The 19,031-nt window shown below is 49.3% G+C and overlaps 1 protein-coding gene across 1 annotated transcript in view; it reads left to right on the forward strand.

Annotated features, from left to right (window-relative positions):
- Positions 1-18,828, forward strand: part of LOC121864529 (neuronal PAS domain-containing protein 4A-like) — a 20,843-nt gene extending 2,015 nt beyond the window's left edge. The window contains 7 exon segments of the mRNA XM_042363601.1: positions 3,268-3,357; positions 5,512-5,718; positions 6,285-6,325; positions 6,327-6,449; positions 14,947-15,053; positions 15,297-15,697; positions 16,758-18,828. Coding sequence (XP_042219535.1) covers positions 3,268-3,357; positions 5,512-5,718; positions 6,285-6,325; positions 6,327-6,449; positions 14,947-15,053; positions 15,297-15,697; positions 16,758-17,492 — 1,704 coding nt within the window. The 3' untranslated portion in view covers positions 17,493-18,828.
- The last annotated feature ends 203 nt before the right edge of the window (positions 18,829-19,031 follow it).

Genomic DNA, 19,031 nt, shown 5'->3' on the forward strand with positions numbered 1-19,031 from the left:
ACACACACCCCCTACCACACCCACTACCACACCCCCACCACACCCCACCACACCCCCTCTACACCACACCACATCCCTCTAGCCCATCCCTGATTGATGAATTTATACCCTAACGCTACCTAGGGGAGGGGTTAGGTAAAGGAAGAAGTTAGGTTAGTTAGGGGTTAGGTTAGGTTAGTGTTAGGGTTTTAATAATCCTTTGGTGATTAAATAGGGGAAGGAAAGGGAGAAGGAGGGAAGAGAAGGAGGGAGGGAGGGAGGAGGGAGGGAGGGAGACAGGAGGGGAGGGAGGGGAGGGAGGAGGGAGGGAGGGAGGGAGGGGGGAGGAGACATGGAGGGAGGGAGGGAGGGGAGGAGGAGACAGGGGGAGGGAGGGGAGGGAGGAGGAGACAGGGAGGGAGGAGGACAGGGAGGGAGGGAGGGGAGGGGAGGAGGAGGAGGGAGGGGAGGGAGGGAGGAGGGAGGAGGAGACAGGGGAGGGGAGGAGGAGACAGGGGAGGGAGGGAGGGAGGGGGAGGGAGGGGAGGGAGGGAGGAGGGGAGGAGACAGGGAGGAGGAGGAGAGAGAGGGGAGGGGAGGGAGGGGAGGGAGGGAGGGAGGAGGAGGGAGGAGGAGACAGGGAGGGAGGGGAGGAGACAGGGGAGGGAGGAGGGGGAGGAGACAGAGGGAGGAGGAAGGAGGGAGGGGAGGAGACAGGGAGGGAGGGAGGGGGGAGGAGACAGGGAGGGAGGGAGGGAGGAGGAGGGGAGGAGGCAGGGGAGGGAGGGGAGAGACAGGGAGGGAGGGGGGAGGAGACAGGGAGGGAGGGAAGGAGAGGGGAGGAAGAGAAGGAGGGAGGGAGGGAGGGGAGGAGACAGGGAGGGGAGGGGGAGGAGACAGGGAGGAGGGGAGGAGGAGGAGGGGAGGAGAGAGGGAGGGGAGGAGACAGGGAGGGAGGGAGGAGGCCCATACTCCTAGCAGTTCCACGGTTTAATGAGTGAATGAATACCTTTACTTAACCCTTTCCCCTACCCTCCCTCCCTCACCTAGTCCCTCCTCCCTACCCCCTCCCCCCCTCTCACAGGAATTCCGGTACGAGCAATTTATTTATTTTTTTTTTTTTTGCATAAATTTGTCCTGCGTCCTGCCTCTTCCCTGTCGCGGCCATGTTGGGAGAGGGAGGTATAGATCAGGGTTGTGTACTAGAAAGGAGGTATAGATCAGGGTTGTGTACTAGAGTGTCTTACTAGAGAGGGAGGTATAGATCAGGGTTGTGTGTACTAGAGAGGGAGGTATAGATCAGGGTTGTGTCAAGAGTGTCTTACTAGAGAGGGAGGTATAGATCAGGGTCATGTACTAGAGTTTGTGTACTGTGTGGTGTTTATGTAACCCTGAATTATGACCTAAGGTTTCATTCACTGTTTATGTATTGTACTTGATGATTCTCTCTTATGCTGACTCCTTCCTCCTTCTCCTCCCTCCTCCTCCTCCTCCTCCTTTCTTCTTTCTTCTTCTTCTTCTCCTCCTCCTCCTCCCTCCCTTCCCCCTCCGCCACACAGCCAAGGCAACTACCGCCACCACCATCCCGCTGATCGACCTTTCCTTGTTGACATTAGTATTCTGGGCGAGTGGCAGGTCACAGCCGGGGTCAGAGGTCACGGAGAGCCAACCATCCTCACCTGGGCACCTTCCTCCTGCTGCCAGGGATGGGATATTCTCCTGGCAGGTGAAACCCTATGTTAGTTATCCCGATAGAAGCCAGCCCCTAGGAACACTCCTGCTAGGTTCTAGACCCTAGGAGCTTTACTGCTAAGTGCCAGCCTCTAGGAACACTCCTGCTAGGTGCCAGACCCTAGAGCTTTACTACTGGGTGCCAGCCCTGGGAACACTCCTGCTAGGTGCCAGACCCTGGGAACACTCCCTGCTAGGTGCCAGCCTCTGGGAACACTCCTACATGGTGCCAGCCCTGGGAACACTCCTGCTAGGTGCCAGCCTCTGGGAACACTCCTGCAGGGTGCCAGCCCCTGGGAACACCCTGCTAGGGTGCCAGACCCTGGGAACACTCCTGCTAGGTGCCAGCCCCTGGGAACACTCCTGCTCGGTGCCAGCCCCCAACACTCTCGGGGAGGAGGTCAAGTACAAAGCACTAAGAGCCGCTGCTGTACTTTCTCTACCGATTCTATCACACACACACACACACACACACACACACACACACACACACGGATGAGCAGGATGAAGCTACCGCAATAAAACTGGTCCTCCTTCCCTGTAGGATGGCCACACACACACACGGCTGACCCTTGTAAAGATCACCAGTTCCCAAGATGTCCTTCCCACCACACGGCTATTACCATCACCACTAGTTATTTAAAACTGATGTGTGTGTGTGTGTGTGTGTGTGTGTGTGTGTGTGTGTGTGTGTGTGTGCTTGTGGAATTCCCCATGTGAGAGAGATGTGTGTATGTGCTTCTAAAACATCAATAAGTGTGTTTGTAAGCGTGTGTGTGTTTGTGTGTTTGTGTGTTTGTGTGTTTGTGTGTTTGTAAGCGTGTGTGTGTTTGTGTGTTTGTGTGTTTGTACTGCTTACTATATGTTATTCACATCTACCAAATACTGCTCTCTCTCCACACACACACACACACACACACACACACACACACACACACACACCTGCATGTAAGTCACCCACTAAAGACTCCTCTACTCTTAAGGGGGTTTAATAATGGCGTCGCAAAGGCACCAAGACTCTACCTGTAAATTGAAAGTAGTTCTGTTTACGGCTTGTTGTTGTTTTTGTTGTTGTTGTTGTTTATTGTTGTTGTTGTTGTTGTTGTTTATTGTTGTTGTTGTTGTTTTTGTTGTTGTTGCTGTTGTTGTTTATTGTTGTTGTTGCTGTTGTTGTTTATGGCCGCCAGTTAAAGGTGGAAAGATCAAGGAGAGAGAGAGAGAGAGAGAGAGAGAGAGAGAGAGAGAGAGAGAGAGAGAGAGAGAGAGAGAGAGAGAGAGAGAGAGAGGCTGGCTTTGTGATTCCGTCTTACCTACTGATGATGCTACCACCACTTTCACCTACCACTGGCCCTTCTTCTCTCTCTGATCTTTATATGTTGTCTCCCCACTACACAACCTAACCTAACCTTGCCCAACCTAACCTAACCTAACCTAACCTAACCTAACCTTGCCTAACCTAACCTAACCTAACCTAACCTTGCCTAACCTAACCTAACCTAACCTAACCTAACCTTGCCTAACCTAACCTAACCTAACCATGTATGTTATCTTCCTCAGGCTATGAACGGCTTCATCATGATGCTGACCCAGGGAGGGAAGCTGCTGTACATCTCAGACAACGCTGCCGAGTACCTGGGCCACTCTATGGTGAGAGAGAGAGAGAGAGAGAGAGAGAGAGAGAGAGAGAGAGAGAGAGAGATAAAAGTTCCGATTAGTATTATTATTATTGTCTCTGCTCATTCTTATTCTTCAACCTGTTCACAAAAGGAATAAATAAGCAATAAAACATGATACCCGAGGCACCGACTCTATACAGAGATAGTGAAGAAAACAAATTAAGTGAGATAGTAGTGACTAGTAACGATGTTAGTAAGAAATAGACAAACTAAAGCCTAATAAGTCACCTGGTCCCGATGAGATATTTGCCAGAGTATTAAAGGAATGTAAGGAAGAGCTTAGTATGCCCTAGCAAAGTTGTTTAACATGTCCAAAAACAGGTGTAGTACCAGAATCCTGGAGGATAGCGAATGTAATACCGATTTTCAAGAAGGGAGATAGATCACTATCCTCTAACTACCGTCCAACCAGTCTAACATCAATTATAGGCAAATTACTGGAAGCAATCATTTCAAACTCTATTCGAAATCACCTGGAGAAGCACAAGTTGATCAATGATTCCCAACATGGCTTCACAAGGGGGCGTTCATGTCTAACTAATCTATTAACATTCTTTTCATCTGTTTTCGAATCGGTGGACGAGGGGCACAATTTTGATGTGATATACCTCGACTTTAGCAAAGCCTTCGACAGAGTCCCCCACGAAAGACTAATAAGAAAAGTGGAGGCTCATGGTATTAAAGGAGATATTCTAAAATGGATTAGGGCATGGTGACAGGACAGGAAACAGCGAGTGAGCATTAACGGCACTAAGTCCCATTGGAGCAACGTCACTAGTGGAGTTCCCCAAGGCTCAGTACTCGGACCATTATTATTTATTATATACATAAACGACATAGATATCGGCATAGACAGCAACATAAGTAAATTTGCTGATGACACTAAAATAGGACGTGTAATTAAATCTGACGAGGACTCCGCAAAACTACAGGAAGATCTAAACAAATTTTTCGAGTGGTCTGAAAAATGGCAGATGAAATTCAATGTGGACAAATGTAAAGTACTCAGTATAGGAGATGAAAACAGGGAAACCAGATACCAGATGAACAACGATGTTATTGAGAAATCCGAATGTGAGAAAGATTTAGGAGTAATGATAAGTAGGAATCTTAAGCCAAGTAAACAGTGTGTATTTGCTCGTAACAAGGCTAATAAAGTACTTGGGTTCATTCAAAAGAGTGTTAGTTACAAGACTAGCGAGGTCATCCTAAAAATATATTTTGCGCTTGTGAGACCTCACTTGGATTACGCAGTTCAGTTCTGGTCACCGTATTACAGAATGGATATAGAATCCTTGGAAAGAATTCAGATGAGAATGACAAGACTAATCCCGGGCATTAGGAACCTTGAGTACAGAGACAGGTTAAAGCATCTTAATTTGCACTCCCTCGAGAGACGTAGAGTGAGGGGCGATATGATAGAGGTGTATAAATGGAAGTCAGGGCTAAACAAAGGGGACATTACAAAGGTACTCAAACTATCCAACCAGGAGCGAACTCGTAACAATGGTTTTAAATTAGACAAATTTAGATTTAAACATTGGTTTGGAAATAGAGTAGTGGACGAGTGGAACAAGTTACCAAACATCATCATTAACTCTAACACGCTGGATAGCTTCAAACACAGGTTGGGTGGATATATGAGCGATAGGGGTTGGGTGTAAACGGGACTGTCCGCTGCAGTTTCCTCCATTCTTGTGTTCTTATCAGTGTAGGTTAATGCCATGTTGTCGCCCCGCCCACCTATACTAACAGGCCTCTGTAGGTGTACTGTATGTTATAATGATTCAACTGTATAGTGTATCAACACACAAGGTGTAGTGTATGTTAAGTGTTAATACAAGGTGTTGTACAAGGGGTGGTGTATACTGTGTGAGTGTTAATATTGACCAGTGTGTAGTGTAGGTTGTTACAACACTGATGCGAGGCCTAGGTAACATTGTCAGTGTTAACACAAGGTGTGACATTGTTAACACAGTGTAACAGTATTAACACACAGTATTAACACACAGTATTAACACACCACAGGAGGACCTCCTCATACACGGGGACAGTGTGTACCAGTGTTCGTGTTAACACACAGTATTAACACACAGTATTAACACACAGTATTAACACACCACAGGAGGACCTCCTCATACACGGGGACAGTGTGTACGACATTATAGACAAGCAGGACCACGCGGCGGTACAGGCGGAGCTCGTCAGGACAGGTCACACGTCCCAACACCACCATGACGATGACCGACTCTTCCTCTGTCGCATGAACGTGTCCAGGAACGCCCGAAGACAGATGAGGTTCGGCGACCAGAAGGTGAGAACGTTTGTTTATGTTACGTCAACCTTGGTGACCAGACAAACGTTTGTTTGTGTTACGTCAACCTTGGTGACCAGACAAACGTTTGTTAATGTTACGTCAACCTTGGTGACCAGACAAACGTTTGTTTGTGTTACGTCAACCTTGGTGACCAGACAAACGTTTGTTTATGTTACGTCAACCTTGGTGACCAGACAAACGTTTGTTTATGTTACGCCAACCTTGGTGACCAGACAAACGTTTGTTTATGTTACGTCAACCTTGGTGACCAGACAAACGTTTGTTTGTTACGTCAACCTTGGTGACCAGACAAACGTTTGTTTGTTACGTCAACCTTGGTGACCAGACAAACGTTTGTTTATGTTACGTCAACCTTGGTGACCAGACAAACGTTTGTTTATTGTTGTATATAACAAATTAAACCATCTGCCAGGTGGTGTATACTAACAAGTGTACCATCTGCCAGGTGGTGTAATACTAACAAGTGTACCATCAGCCAGGTGGTGTAATACTAACAAGTGTACCATCTGCCAGGTGGTTTAATACTAACAAGTGTACCATCTGCCAGGTGGTGCTGGTAGGATTACCTGTCGTACCTGCCGCTGTGCTCCAGGAACGAGCCATTTCCTCGCCCACTGTACGCCCGTCGCCATGCCAGAGACCCGAGAGAGCGTCGTGCAGGGCGCCACCAACGTCTTCACCTCCGTCCACACCCTCGACATGAAGTTCATCAACCTCGACAGAAAGTGAGTACCTCTTTGTTCCTCACTGTCATCATCTTCACCGTCACTGTCTATCATGTTCACTGTCTCATGTTCATAATCATCCAGGGTTCTTCCAGCCATGACCACCGCCTTCACTATTCTCTGTATGTTTGTGTCACCATCACCCAGGGCTGTGTCACCATCACCCAGGACTCTGTCACGCCCCGCCCTTGAGCAGCTCACACACCTTCAGCAGCCAACACTTCACAATACCTTCACGTGTTGACTACTGCATGCCTTACACCCTCTGCCCCCACCCTGAGAGAACTACCCACCCCCTCACACCCTCCATAAGGCCGTAGGTGCCGTCTTCAGCAGCTGGGGCCGCCACGTTCTGCTCCCCCTCACTCCACAGGAAGCACAACGCTGTGATTTATAGTAACGAAGAACCTACATCGGGTTTTCCGCCTCAATGTGGATATGGAGCTTTTATGCAAATGTGGGCTTTGTCCTGTAAATGACTCAGGACCTTTCACCTTGGTCTGCAGGGGGTGGGTGGCTGGGTGGGTGGGTGGAGTGGTGGAGTGGGGTGTGTTGGGGTAGGGAGGATGGGAAAGAGTGTGGGGAGGCAGGGGAAAGGAAGGGAGGACAGTAACAACAGGTGAGGAGGAGGCGATAACAGGTGGGGAGGTAACAGGTGGGGGAGGAGGGTAACAGGTGGGGGAAGGAGTAACAGGTGGGGAAGAGGAGTAACAGGTGGGGAGAGAGGAGTAACAGGTGGGGAAGGAGGAGTAACAGGTGGGGAGGGAGTAACAGGTGGGGAGAGGGTAACAGGTGGGGAAGGAGGAGTAACAGGTGGGGGAGGAGGAGCAACAGGTGGGGAGGAGGGCAACAGGTGGGGAAGGAGGAGTAACAGGTGGGGAGAGGAGTAACAGGTGGGGGAGGAGGAGTAACAGGTGGGGGGGAGGAAACAGGTGGGGGAGGAGGAGTCAGGGTGGGGAAGAGGGTAACAGGTGGGGAGAGGAGTAACAGGTGGGAGGAGGTAACAGGTGGGGAAGGAGGAGTAACAGGTGGGAGGAGGAGTAACAGGTGGGAGGAGGAGTAACAGGTGGGGAGGAGGAGTAACAGGTGGGAGGAGGAGTAACAGGTGGGGGAAGAGGAGGTAACAGGTGGGAAGGAGGAGTAGCAGGTGGGGGAGGAGGAGTAACAGGTGGGGAAGAGGAGTAACAGGTGGGAGGAGGAGTAACAGGTGGGGGGAGAGTAACAGGTGGGGGAGGAGGGGTAGGTGGGGAGGAGGAGGTAACAGGTGGGGGAGGAGTAACAGGTAGGGGAGGAGGAGTAACAGGTAGGGGAGGAGGTAACAGGTGGGGAGGAGTAACAGGTAGGGAGGAGGTAACAGGTGGGAGGAGGAGTAACAGGTGGGAGAGGGAGGAGTAACAGGTGGGGGGGAGGAGTAACAGGTGGGGGAGGAGGAGTAACAGGTGGGGGAGGTAACAGGTGGGGAAGGAGAGGGGCAGGTACAGGTATAACACACTAACAGTCCTCCACTACAACTTATAGTAAACAAAAGGTCTGGTCATCTGCCTTGGGTTTCACATTTGTTTAATTCTATTTTCACAAAGTCTCATTTCTCCTTCTCTCTCTCTCTCTCTCGTGTGTGTGTATGTGTGTGTGTGTGTGTGTGGTCTTTTCTCTCCTCTTTTTTTTTTCTGTCCCCATCTATCTGCCCTCCCCCCTCCCCCATCATCGACTATAGCCATATATTCGGTCCTTCCCCCTCCTCCCCATCATCGACTCTAGCCATATATGAGTGGGTCCTCCTCCCTCCCCTCCCTCCCATCATCGACTCTAGCCATATTGAGTCGGTCCTTCCCCCTCCCTCCTCCCTGCCAGACAACATTACCATCATAATAGCGAGTCGTTGTTTCCTTGGTTCTCTCGCTCTGTTCACTGTTATCAACCTCTTGTAGCTCGATCGTCCGGTGACCTGACGATGCCCCTGGCCGCCGGTACATGGACATCAGCTGATACGTGTAAACAAACACGGGTGCCTTGTATTAATGTGGCCCTGTATTCATCATAAACACGATCACGCGCCTACAATAACTGGTACTTGTAAACAAACACACGCGAATGTCACTCCCACATCAGCTGGTATTTGTAGAGAAACAGATGAGTGCTAGTGTATTAGAGAGAGCAGAGAATCACCACCCACCCCAGACACCCACCCACCCCACCACATGCACCCACCCACCCACAGCCACTCATCACCCACCCCACCCACCCACACAATCCTTACCCACCCACCCACCCACCCACCACCCCACCCACCCCACCCACACACCACCCCAGCCACTCATTCACCCTACCCCCACCCACCCCCACCACCCCACCCCCAGCCAGTCACCCGCCAGTCACCCACCCACAGCCAGCCACCCACCCAGCCAGCCTCTCAGCAGGACCCATAACTTGACGCCAACATAGTGCTTCATGCAAATTTAGGCTCCAGGTTCACTATATGTGTTTGTGTGTTACTATTATCCCCGAGACCACGAGACCAGACTCTGTGTACGGGAGTTTAAACACCGATATCCTAGACCTAGCTTAATCTAATTCAATACTAACTTAACCTAATCACGTTTAGCAATTTATGACAAGATTAACCTAATTTAACCTAACTTCTCCTAATCTAACCTAACCTAACCTAACCTAACCTAACCTAACCTATTCGTTTCCACCGCAAAAATTCCAAAATCTCGTGAAATATTGCAATTATCAACAAAAAATAATAACTGGTGAAATATCCTAAAATTATTCTTCATATCTCGCCAAAATCATAAAATTATTCTTCATACCTCCTTAAAATCATACAGTTGTCATAAATTATGCAATATATTAAGCTTAATTGAGTTGTCTTTACGCTTAAATACCACTAATGCTTATTTATTACTGTGTGTGTGTGTGTGTGTGCGTGTGTGTGTGTGTGTGTGTGTGTGTGTGTGTGTGTGTGTGGGTGTGTGTGGGTGAGTTCTGTTTACAAGTTACAGGTCAGTCAAAGAATCTCCCCGTCCCTCACCTCCTCCCACACCGGCTTGAACTACCTCCCCAACAGGTCGTTAAAGTGTGTAACAAGCAGTAGATTAGGTTCTGTGCCCCCCTCTCTCTTCTCCCTCCTTCTCTCCTTCTTCTCCCTCCTCCCCAATAGCCCTGGCAAATTACTTCCAAATTCACCACTCTGCCACACTCCTTCCCTCCATTCATACACAAATGTTAATATCAGGCTGCAGCAAGGGCCTCCCCTCCACGCCCCTCTCCATCCTCTACCCCTCCCCATCACCCCTGACCCCTTCATCCCTCTCTCTCAATCCCCCACTATCCTCCACTACCACCACTACCATCACACCACTACTACTCCCACCACACCACTCACCACGATATACCTCCTCTCACCACCGGGCTAGAGAGAGAGAGAGAGAGAGTGGGTTCTCACACGAGGAAGGAAGGAAGAGAGAGAATCACGGCCCAGGGATACTGTATGTAAATGCGTGGGCTGATAACATCTTTTCCCAGACGGTATCGGGGGGCAGCAGCATCATTTGCTCCATCATAATTCATCTGGGAGTTAAGGGCCACCCTAACTAAGAAACAATAACTATGCTAATGTCGGCTGGGGAGGGTGGGAGGAGGAGGAAGGTGGGGAGGGGGTGGGGAGGAGGGAGGAGAGGGGGGAGGGAGGGGGAGGGTGGGAGGAGGGTGGGGAGGGAGGGAGGAGGAGAGGAGGGTGGGAGGAGGAGAGAGAGGAGTGGGGAAGGAGAGAGGGAGTGGGGAGGAGGAGGGGGGGTGGGAGGAGGGGGGGTGGGGAGGAGAGAGTGGGGAAGAGGGAGAGGGTGGGGAGGAGGGAGGGGGGGTGGGGAGGAGGAGGGGTGGGGAGGAGGTGGGGGGGGGGGAGGAGGGGTGGGAGGAGGGGGGAGGAGAGGGAGGGGGTGGGGAGGAGGAGAGGGAGTGGGAAGAGGAGGGAGTGGGGGAGGAGGGAGGGGGGTGGGGAGGGAGGGGGTGGGGAGGGAGAGAGGGAGTGGGGAAGAGGAGAGGGGGGTGGGGAGGGAGGGAGAGAGGGGGGGTGGGGAGGGGGAGGGGGGTGGGGGAGGGGGAGAGGGGTGGGAGGTAAAATCAGTGAACAGATACCAGAAGAGGGAGTTGAAGATGGTTCATTGTCTCTCTCTCTCTCTCTCTCTCTCTCTCTCTCTCTCTCTCTCTCTCTCTCTCTACTCTTCCCTGGCCGAGTTCTCACGGTGTGTGTTGGTAGTGTGGTGGCTGTCTGTGTCTGTCTGTCTGTCTGTCTGTGTACGTCTGTCTGTGTCTGTCTGTCTGTCTGTCTGTGTTTGTGTACGTCTGTGTGTCAGGTGAATCACGAAGTCATGTTAACATTGATATGACTGAAGGGGGGTGGGGGTGGGGGGAGGGGGTGGGGGGAGGGTGGGGTGGTGGGGCATAACAAGTACCCACACCCCCACCCCCCCACACCCCAGGGATTAAGACAATAAGACGCTGGATAAATAAGACACCTCCCAGAGCACCAATAACCGGGGCCGCCCTTCAGCCATTGTCTACGGTTATCCTTCAATACTAAAAATTATGCATAATGGCCACTAATCATCGAGGGCGAGGGCGAGCAATTATGTGCGGTGGGGCGAGGGTAAACAAGGTCCACTTTACCCTCACGCACTTAGACACACTCGACGGGCAGGAAGAATGACTTAAACTCGGCCTTAAACACATGGAACACAAGGACCACTTTACCATCTCACACATTAGAGACATCTTCTTAAAGCCTCTAAGACAGTGAAAAACAGACGTTAAACACATACAACACAAGGCTTAAAGTCGTCTACACACACACACTCTTACGTCCCTCCACAACCAAAGAGAAACAGTAGACAAAAGAAGAAAATCGACCTTAAACACACATACTACAAGGGTCTGATTCCTTCACCACGTCTTATGAATCACAGTCAAGGAGCGAGACGAAAAACAACCCTTAAACACACCTGACATAAGAGCTAATAATACTGAAGGGGGCAATATGGTTGGGGGAGGGGCCTGACAACACGGCATTATCACCCTTAGCGGAGTGTGGCGTAAGGGTGAATATAATGCATGTCTTCCCTCGTCACACAGACCACATTATGTCTTATGTTGGCCGGTGATAAGGCCTGAGATGGCGTGTCTCAAGCCATCAGGGAGAGTGAGCAGTTAAAAGTGAGAGGTGAGAGAGGGGTGAGAGGTGAGAGAGGGGTGAGAGGTGAGAGAGGGGTGGAGAGAGGGTGAGAGAGGGGTGAGAGAGGGTGAGAGAGGGGTGAGAGAGGGGTGAGAGAGGGGTGAGAGAGGGTGAGAGAGGGATGAGAGAGGGGGTAGAGAGGGGGAGAGGGGTGAGAGAGGGGTGAGAGAGGGGGTGAGAGAGGGGAGAGCGACCACCACCACCAGCTGTCACGCCAACTTTCACCGGCACTTTCCAAAATGTAACAATGTCTAGTAATGTACAGTATTTTAGGCGAGGTTGAACAAGGGAGGAGGAGGGAGATGAACGCCTTGTCTTCCTCCTCCTTCCTCCTCCTCCTCCTCTTCCTCCTCTTCCTCTTCCTCTTCCCCTTTCCTCCCCTTCTCTCAATGGCTGATCGTGTCACTACCCCCGCGCTATTGGACCATAGTTATAGTGTAGGAAAGGAATTCTTATGTTGAGGAGTCTGCACCACCTGAAAATTAGACCCCTAGCTTATATGTTTTGTTTTTTCTCGTCTGATGGTTATTAAAAACACCCTAATGCAATTTACTTCAGATTAGGTTAGGTTAGGTTTAGTTTAGGTTTAGGTTTAGGTTTAGGTTTAGGTTAGTTTAGGTTAGGTTTAGGTTTAGGTTTGGGTTAGGTTTGGGGTTTAGGTTTAGGTTAGGGTTAGGTGGGTTTAGGTTTAGGGTTTTAGGTTAGGTTTGGGTTTAGGTTAGGGTTTAGGTAGGTTGGGTTTAGGTTTAGGTTAGGTTTAGGTTAGGTTTAGGTTAGGTTTAGGTTAGTTTAGGTTTAGGTTTGGGTTAGGGTTTAGGTTTAGGTTAGGTTTAGGTTTAGGTTAGGTTTAGGTTAGGTTTAGGTTGAGTTTGGGTTGGGGTTTAGGTTAGGTTTAGGTTAGTTTAGGTTTAGGTTTAGGTTAGGTTTAGGTTAGGTTTAGGTTAGGTTTAGGTTAGGTTTAGGTTAGGTTTAGGTTAGTTTTAGGTTTAGGTTTAGGTTAGGTTTAGGTTAGTTTAGTTAGGTTTAGGTTGGGTTGTTATGACAGGAAGACTCCACAGACAGACAATAAAACAGGAAGAATTCTTTGTCGTGTCTAACTCTTATCACCGACCCAACCATCCGGCACTGATCCACACACACACACACACACACACACACACACACACACACACACACACACACACACACACACACACACACACACTCGCACGCACATGAATTAATAAGAGTGTAGGAATGATGTACGAGTCTGGTGGTGAGAGAGGGCCTGATGGATCACCTTAAGATAAGACGATAACAGGTGATCTTAGACGATAACAGGTGATCTTAGACGATAACAGGTGATCTTAGACGATAACAGGTGATCTTAGACGATAACAGGTGATCTTAGACGATAACGTTGATCTTAGACGATAACAGGTGATCTTAGACGATAACGGGTGATCTTAGACGATAACAGGTGATCTTAGACGATAACAGGTGATCTTAGACGATAACAGGTGATCTTAGACGATAACAGGTGATCTTAGACGATAACAGGTGATCTTAGACGATAACAGGTGATCTTAGACGATAACAGGTGATCTTAGACGATAACAGGTGATCTTAGACGATAACAGGTGATCTTAGACGATAACGGGTGATCTTAGACGATAACAGGTGATCTTAGACGATAACAGGTGATCTTAGATAACGATCTTAGACGATAACAGGTGATCTTAGATAACAGGTGATCTTAGACGAGGTGATCTTAGACGATAACAGGTGATCTTAGACGATAACAGGTGATCTTAGACGATAACAGGTGATCTTAGACGATAACAGGTGATCTTAGACGATAACAGGTGATCTTAGACGATAACAGGTGATCTTAACGATAACAGGTGATCTTAGACAGGTGATCTTAGACGATAACAGGTGATCTTAGACGATAACAGGTGATCTTAGACGATAACAGGTGATCTTAGACGATAACAGGTGATCTTAGACGATAACAGGTGATCTTAGACGATAACAGGTGATCTTAGACGATAACAGGTGATCTTAGGACGATAACAGGTGATCTTAGACGATAACAGGTGATCTTAGACGATAACAGGTGATCTTAGACGATAACAGGTGATCTTAGACGATAACAGGTGATCTTAGACGATAACAGGTGATCTTAGACGATAACAGGTGATCTTGAACGATAACGGTGATCTAGACGATAACAGGTGATCTTAGACGATAACAGTGATCTTAGACGATAACAGGTGATCTTAGACGATAACAGGTGATCTTAGACGATAACTGGTGATCTTAGACGATAACAGGTGATCTTAGACGATAACAGGTGATCTTAGACGATAACAGGTGATCTTAGACGATAACAAGTGATCTTAGACGATAACAGGTGATCTTAGACGATAACAGGTGATCTTAGACGATAACAAGTGATCTTAGACGATAACAGGTGATCTTAGACGATAACAGGTGATCTTAGACGATAACGGGTGATCTTAGACGATAACGGGTGATCTTATCCACTGATCTTGGCCAAGCTCAAGGTGTGCTCACTGTATACATTGTCACCTGAAGATTAACCCCCCCCCCCTCACCTAGGTTTTTTATACCACTAACATAATCCTGATATAACCAAACATAACGTAACCAAACCTAACGAAACCAAACCTAACGTAACCAAACCTAACCTAACCTAACCTAACCTAACGTAACCAAACCTAACGTAACCAAACCAAACCAAACCAAACCTAACCAAACCTAACCTAACCAAACCTAACCTAACCTAACCTAACCTAACCTAACCCCCTAGGCACTGTTAGGGTATTCAATCATCAGTTAAAATAAGCTAAGGTAAAGGTGGGGAGAGAAGGGTGTGGTGGTAAGGATGTGGCTAATCTTGAAATGATCCAGCCACACCTATAACCGTAGCAGGGATCTGTACCACCCGCTGGGCCACACCATACTGTACCGGGTCTTCACGCTCACTGAAATACACATCAAAACCCAGAGACGAGACCCAACACACTATAAATATATATATCTCTCTCTCTCTCTCTCTCTCTCTCTCTCTCTCTCTCTCTCTCTCTCTTCTATGTAAGGGTCTTAGGTCTTTCATTACTGACAACTTTAGGTAATAACGTGTCAGCCTCACATCAGTCTATTGAACTCCTATTCTATGACAGTTGCAGGTGATAATGACAGGTGTACATCACAGGTAGATTCAGGTACTAACACCAGCGTCTTGTTCTTCCCCCCCAGCGGTGAGTTCTACCTAGGGTACAGCCGGTCGTCGCTGGCAGGAGTGTCGTGGTACCACCTCCTACACCCTGAGAACATGAGGGAAGCGCAGACCAAACACCGCCTCAGTGAGTAACTTACTGTACTGTACCTGACTGACTGTACTGTACCTGACTGACTGTACTGTACCTTACTGACTGTACTGTACCTTACTGACTGTACTGTACCTTACTGACTGTACTGTACCTTACTGACTGTACTGTACCTTACTGACTGTACCTGACTAACTATACTGTACTGTATTACTTGATCTTACAATAATAGACTGTGTGTTAATGACAGTTAAGTGAGTGTAAGTTTTGTGTCCACAGTCACGACGAGTGAGCAGGACAGGTCGTGTATCCTGCTGGTGAGGCTACAGGCTGCAGGAGGCACGTGGCGTTGGGTCCACTGTGTCCTGCAGGTGAAGGACGCCACCGACTCTAGCCAGCAGGGGGCGCAGCACACCTCCACCACCACCACCACCACTACCAGCAGCAGTAACAACAGTAGCAGCAGCAGTAGCAACACCAGCAGCAGCACACAACAGCAGCAGCAGCCAGTGATCGTGGCCACTAACCAGGTGTTGGGAGAGAAGGAGGCAGCCGTCTTACGGGCCAACTCCTGGCTCTACCACTACTACACCATGCAGTCCAAACTACAGTATGGCCTCGCTTATGATGCCCATGCCCAGCGTGTGCACGCCTACTACCCCCAGGTCATGACCTACCAGGTACGTCACTATCTTACCCACGCCTACTACCCCCAGGTCATGACCTACCAGGTACGTCACTATCTTACCCACGCCTACTACCCCCAGGTCATGACCTACCAGGTACGTCACTATCTTACCCACGCCTACTACCCCCAGGTCATGACCTACCAGGTACGTCACTATCTTACCCACGCCTATTACCCCCAGGTCATGACCTACCAGGTACGTCACTATCTTACCCACGCCTACTACCCCCAGGTCATGACCTACCAGGTACGTCACCATCTTACCCACGCCTACTACCCCCAGGTCATGACCCACCAGGTACGTCACTATCTTACCCACGCCTACTATCCCCAGGTCATGACCTACCAGGTACGTCACTATCTTACCCACGCCTACTACCCCCAGGTCATGACCTACCAGGTACGTCACTATCTTACCCACGCCTACTACCCCCAGGTCATGACCTACCAGGTACGTCACTATCTTACCCACGCTTACTACCTCCAGGTCATGACCTACCAGGTACGTCACTATCTTACCCACGCTTACTACCTCCAGGTCATGACCTACCAGGTACGTCACCAAGTCACCTACCTCAGCTCAGTCATCAGGTCACCTCCCCACCTGTTTCTTGTCAGTGTTCTAGTTGGTACGTTATTAGCTTCCCTCCCTCCCCCCTCATGCACTGTCTTAACACCGAGACCTGTTGGTGTCCGGCCTTACTGCCCATAATGCCTCCTCAAGCGACTTAATGTATGTCAGGTTCCCCCTGGTTCATCACGCCCTCACCAGTGCCCCGTTGTGTTCAGTCCTAAACTCCAAGAGCGTGTATGGTTCTGGTCTCCCACACCAGAACTCCGCCAAAGTGCCTCACACAGTTAGCATTTGTCTTCATTATCTCGTACTGAGTCTTAACATGACCCCCACCATTAACATTCACTTTATTAGCTCACTGCCACGACCACAGTCCCCAGTAAGGTGTGTGAATCATAAACTTTCTTGCAACATATGACTCCCCATTAGCAACTACTGCAGGTGATAATAACAAGTGTTCTTCTGCCTGTGCCCACAGACTGACCCGGCGACCTCCTACATGGCGCCCACAGGCCTTAATGGTGCCCACGGCCACAGTCACACCCCCAGTACCCACACCCCGTACTCCCTGGCCACGCCCTCAGCCTACGCCCACCTGCAGCACTACCACCACCACTACTCGGTGCGTCTCCAACACGGTCTCGACTACTCCCGTGACCCCGCCTGGGGTTACTACGACACCGCCCACGCCTCCACGGACACCCACACGCCCCTCCATAACCACGCCACCACCCACACGCCCAGGTCCAGTAAAAAGTCTTCCTCTCCCAATTCTTCGCCGCGTAGGTCGCCGCTGACGCCGCTGTCAGCACACGGAGTGTGTGAGAGCGGCGGCGGAGTGGCAGTAGCGACGCCCGTGGCGGTGCGGGCGGCACCGGCAGTACACAAGGGCGCGGCGTCCCCGGAGCTGGAGCAACACTTGGAGGCGCCGTGGAAGGCGTCGCCTACACAGGAGGTGCCCGACTACCCCGAGTACTCCACCTACATCACCCCGCCCTACTCCGCCGCCACGCCCACCAAGCTTAACGTCTTCACCTTTGACCCCATAGACCCGCGGGAGGTGAACGTTGGGCGGGACCAGCGGGTGCCTTCACTTGAGGCTGGGGAGCTGCCCTCTTGGACCACAGACGCCCCTACCAAGATCAGCGCCTGGCTACCCACACTGGACGACACCACAGTGCCGCTCAGGCCGCTACACCCGGCGGCCCTCTGAGCCCCGCCCCGCCCCATGTGGCACTAACCCGTGATCCAGCAGCCGCTCCTCCACCTCACACCTCCTACACTACAGTCTGGACACAAGACGCGTGATGCCTCGAGTGTTGGCTCAGGAGTACACTGGTCCCACAGGTTAAGTTTGTCAACACCTTTATTCTCTCACTTCACCTTGGTCACCGGAGTTGTCTACAAGGTCTGTTATCAAGTGTAGAGAAGCTCCGGCTGTCACGAGATGATCCCTGTCTAGACCGAGCTCTACACACGGCCCATCATCTACTGTCCGTCACACTGTCCCCGGCGTCTCATCTAACTGTCATAACGAATTTAACGATGGTTGACCGGACTAATAACCCGGATGTAACTTTGTGTAAATACTGTGTAGCTTCTGCTGTGTGTGTCTTTGTGTCTGTGTACCTGTACTGTACGTCTTTGTGTCTGTGTGTCTGTGTACCTGTGTGTCTGTGTACCTGTACTGTGTGCCTGTAACCTTTGCGTAACCTCATTAAGTGATCCTATCATAGTGTAAGTGTTTACTGGTTAAAGTTGTGTGTGTGTGTGTGTGTGTGTGTGTGTGTGTGTGTACAAAAATGTGTATGTGAAGCCCGCCACCACACTAAGGGTAACAGCCTGTGTGTACCACCAGCTAACAGATCATGTGCGTCGCAGGGTTTACATGTGTACCATATATTAATGTGTATATATTGAGTTTATAACGAGTACCAGTGACGTCATATATAAGACTCGTGGTGCGGACGAGTCTTATTATTGTACTGTAACTCTTGTTGATCCCGGTGCTGCCAGATACACGATAATGATAAACCTCGCTACTTCACCACAACCAATCAATCATAAACTGTCGTCACACTAAAAAAAAAAAACTTTCTTTTATAAATTTCAAAACTTCTAACAACACTCATACCAAAAAAAAAAAAAATAACATATAAAACAAATAACAATACGAGTCAACCGAAAAAAAACTAAAACCAAACGATAAGAATTCCAATACCGATGATAGTTACTTCAAAAACCATAACAGAGAGAGTTGCCACTACACACCATCTGACACAGGACGTGGAGAAGCAGGCGTTGGTTACAATCTTCTGGCCGGTGTATAGTAAATAAGAACTGTGTATATATATAATAATAATAATAAACAATAAACCATTTTCTACGGTTCTTCCAAGATGAAAATTTTATATAAGAGTTTTTTTTTATTATAGATAGATATGATCTAGTGATGAGGGCACTTAGTGTCGACTGTCGTGCAATCTAGTTATACACATAGAGATTAGTTAACAAATGTCTGAGTAATACAAATAGAGTTTATATCTATACAATCTTGTTTTATTTATTTACTTTTTACCTTGTTTTTTCTTTCCTAACTCTTCCATAATATGTGTGTGTGTGTGTGTGTGTGTGTGTGTGTGTGTGTGTGTGTGTGCAGGATGTAAACAAAGAGAACAGGATGTAAACAAAGAGAACAGGATGTAAACAAGAGTGGAGATAAGAGAGAGAGAGACAGGTACGATAATGGAGG

This window comes from Homarus americanus, unplaced genomic scaffold, assembly GCF_018991925.1.
Source record: "Homarus americanus isolate GMGI-L3 unplaced genomic scaffold, GMGI_Hamer_2.0 scaffold25860, whole genome shotgun sequence".
Taxonomy (NCBI): Eukaryota; Metazoa; Arthropoda; class Malacostraca; order Decapoda; family Nephropidae; genus Homarus; species Homarus americanus.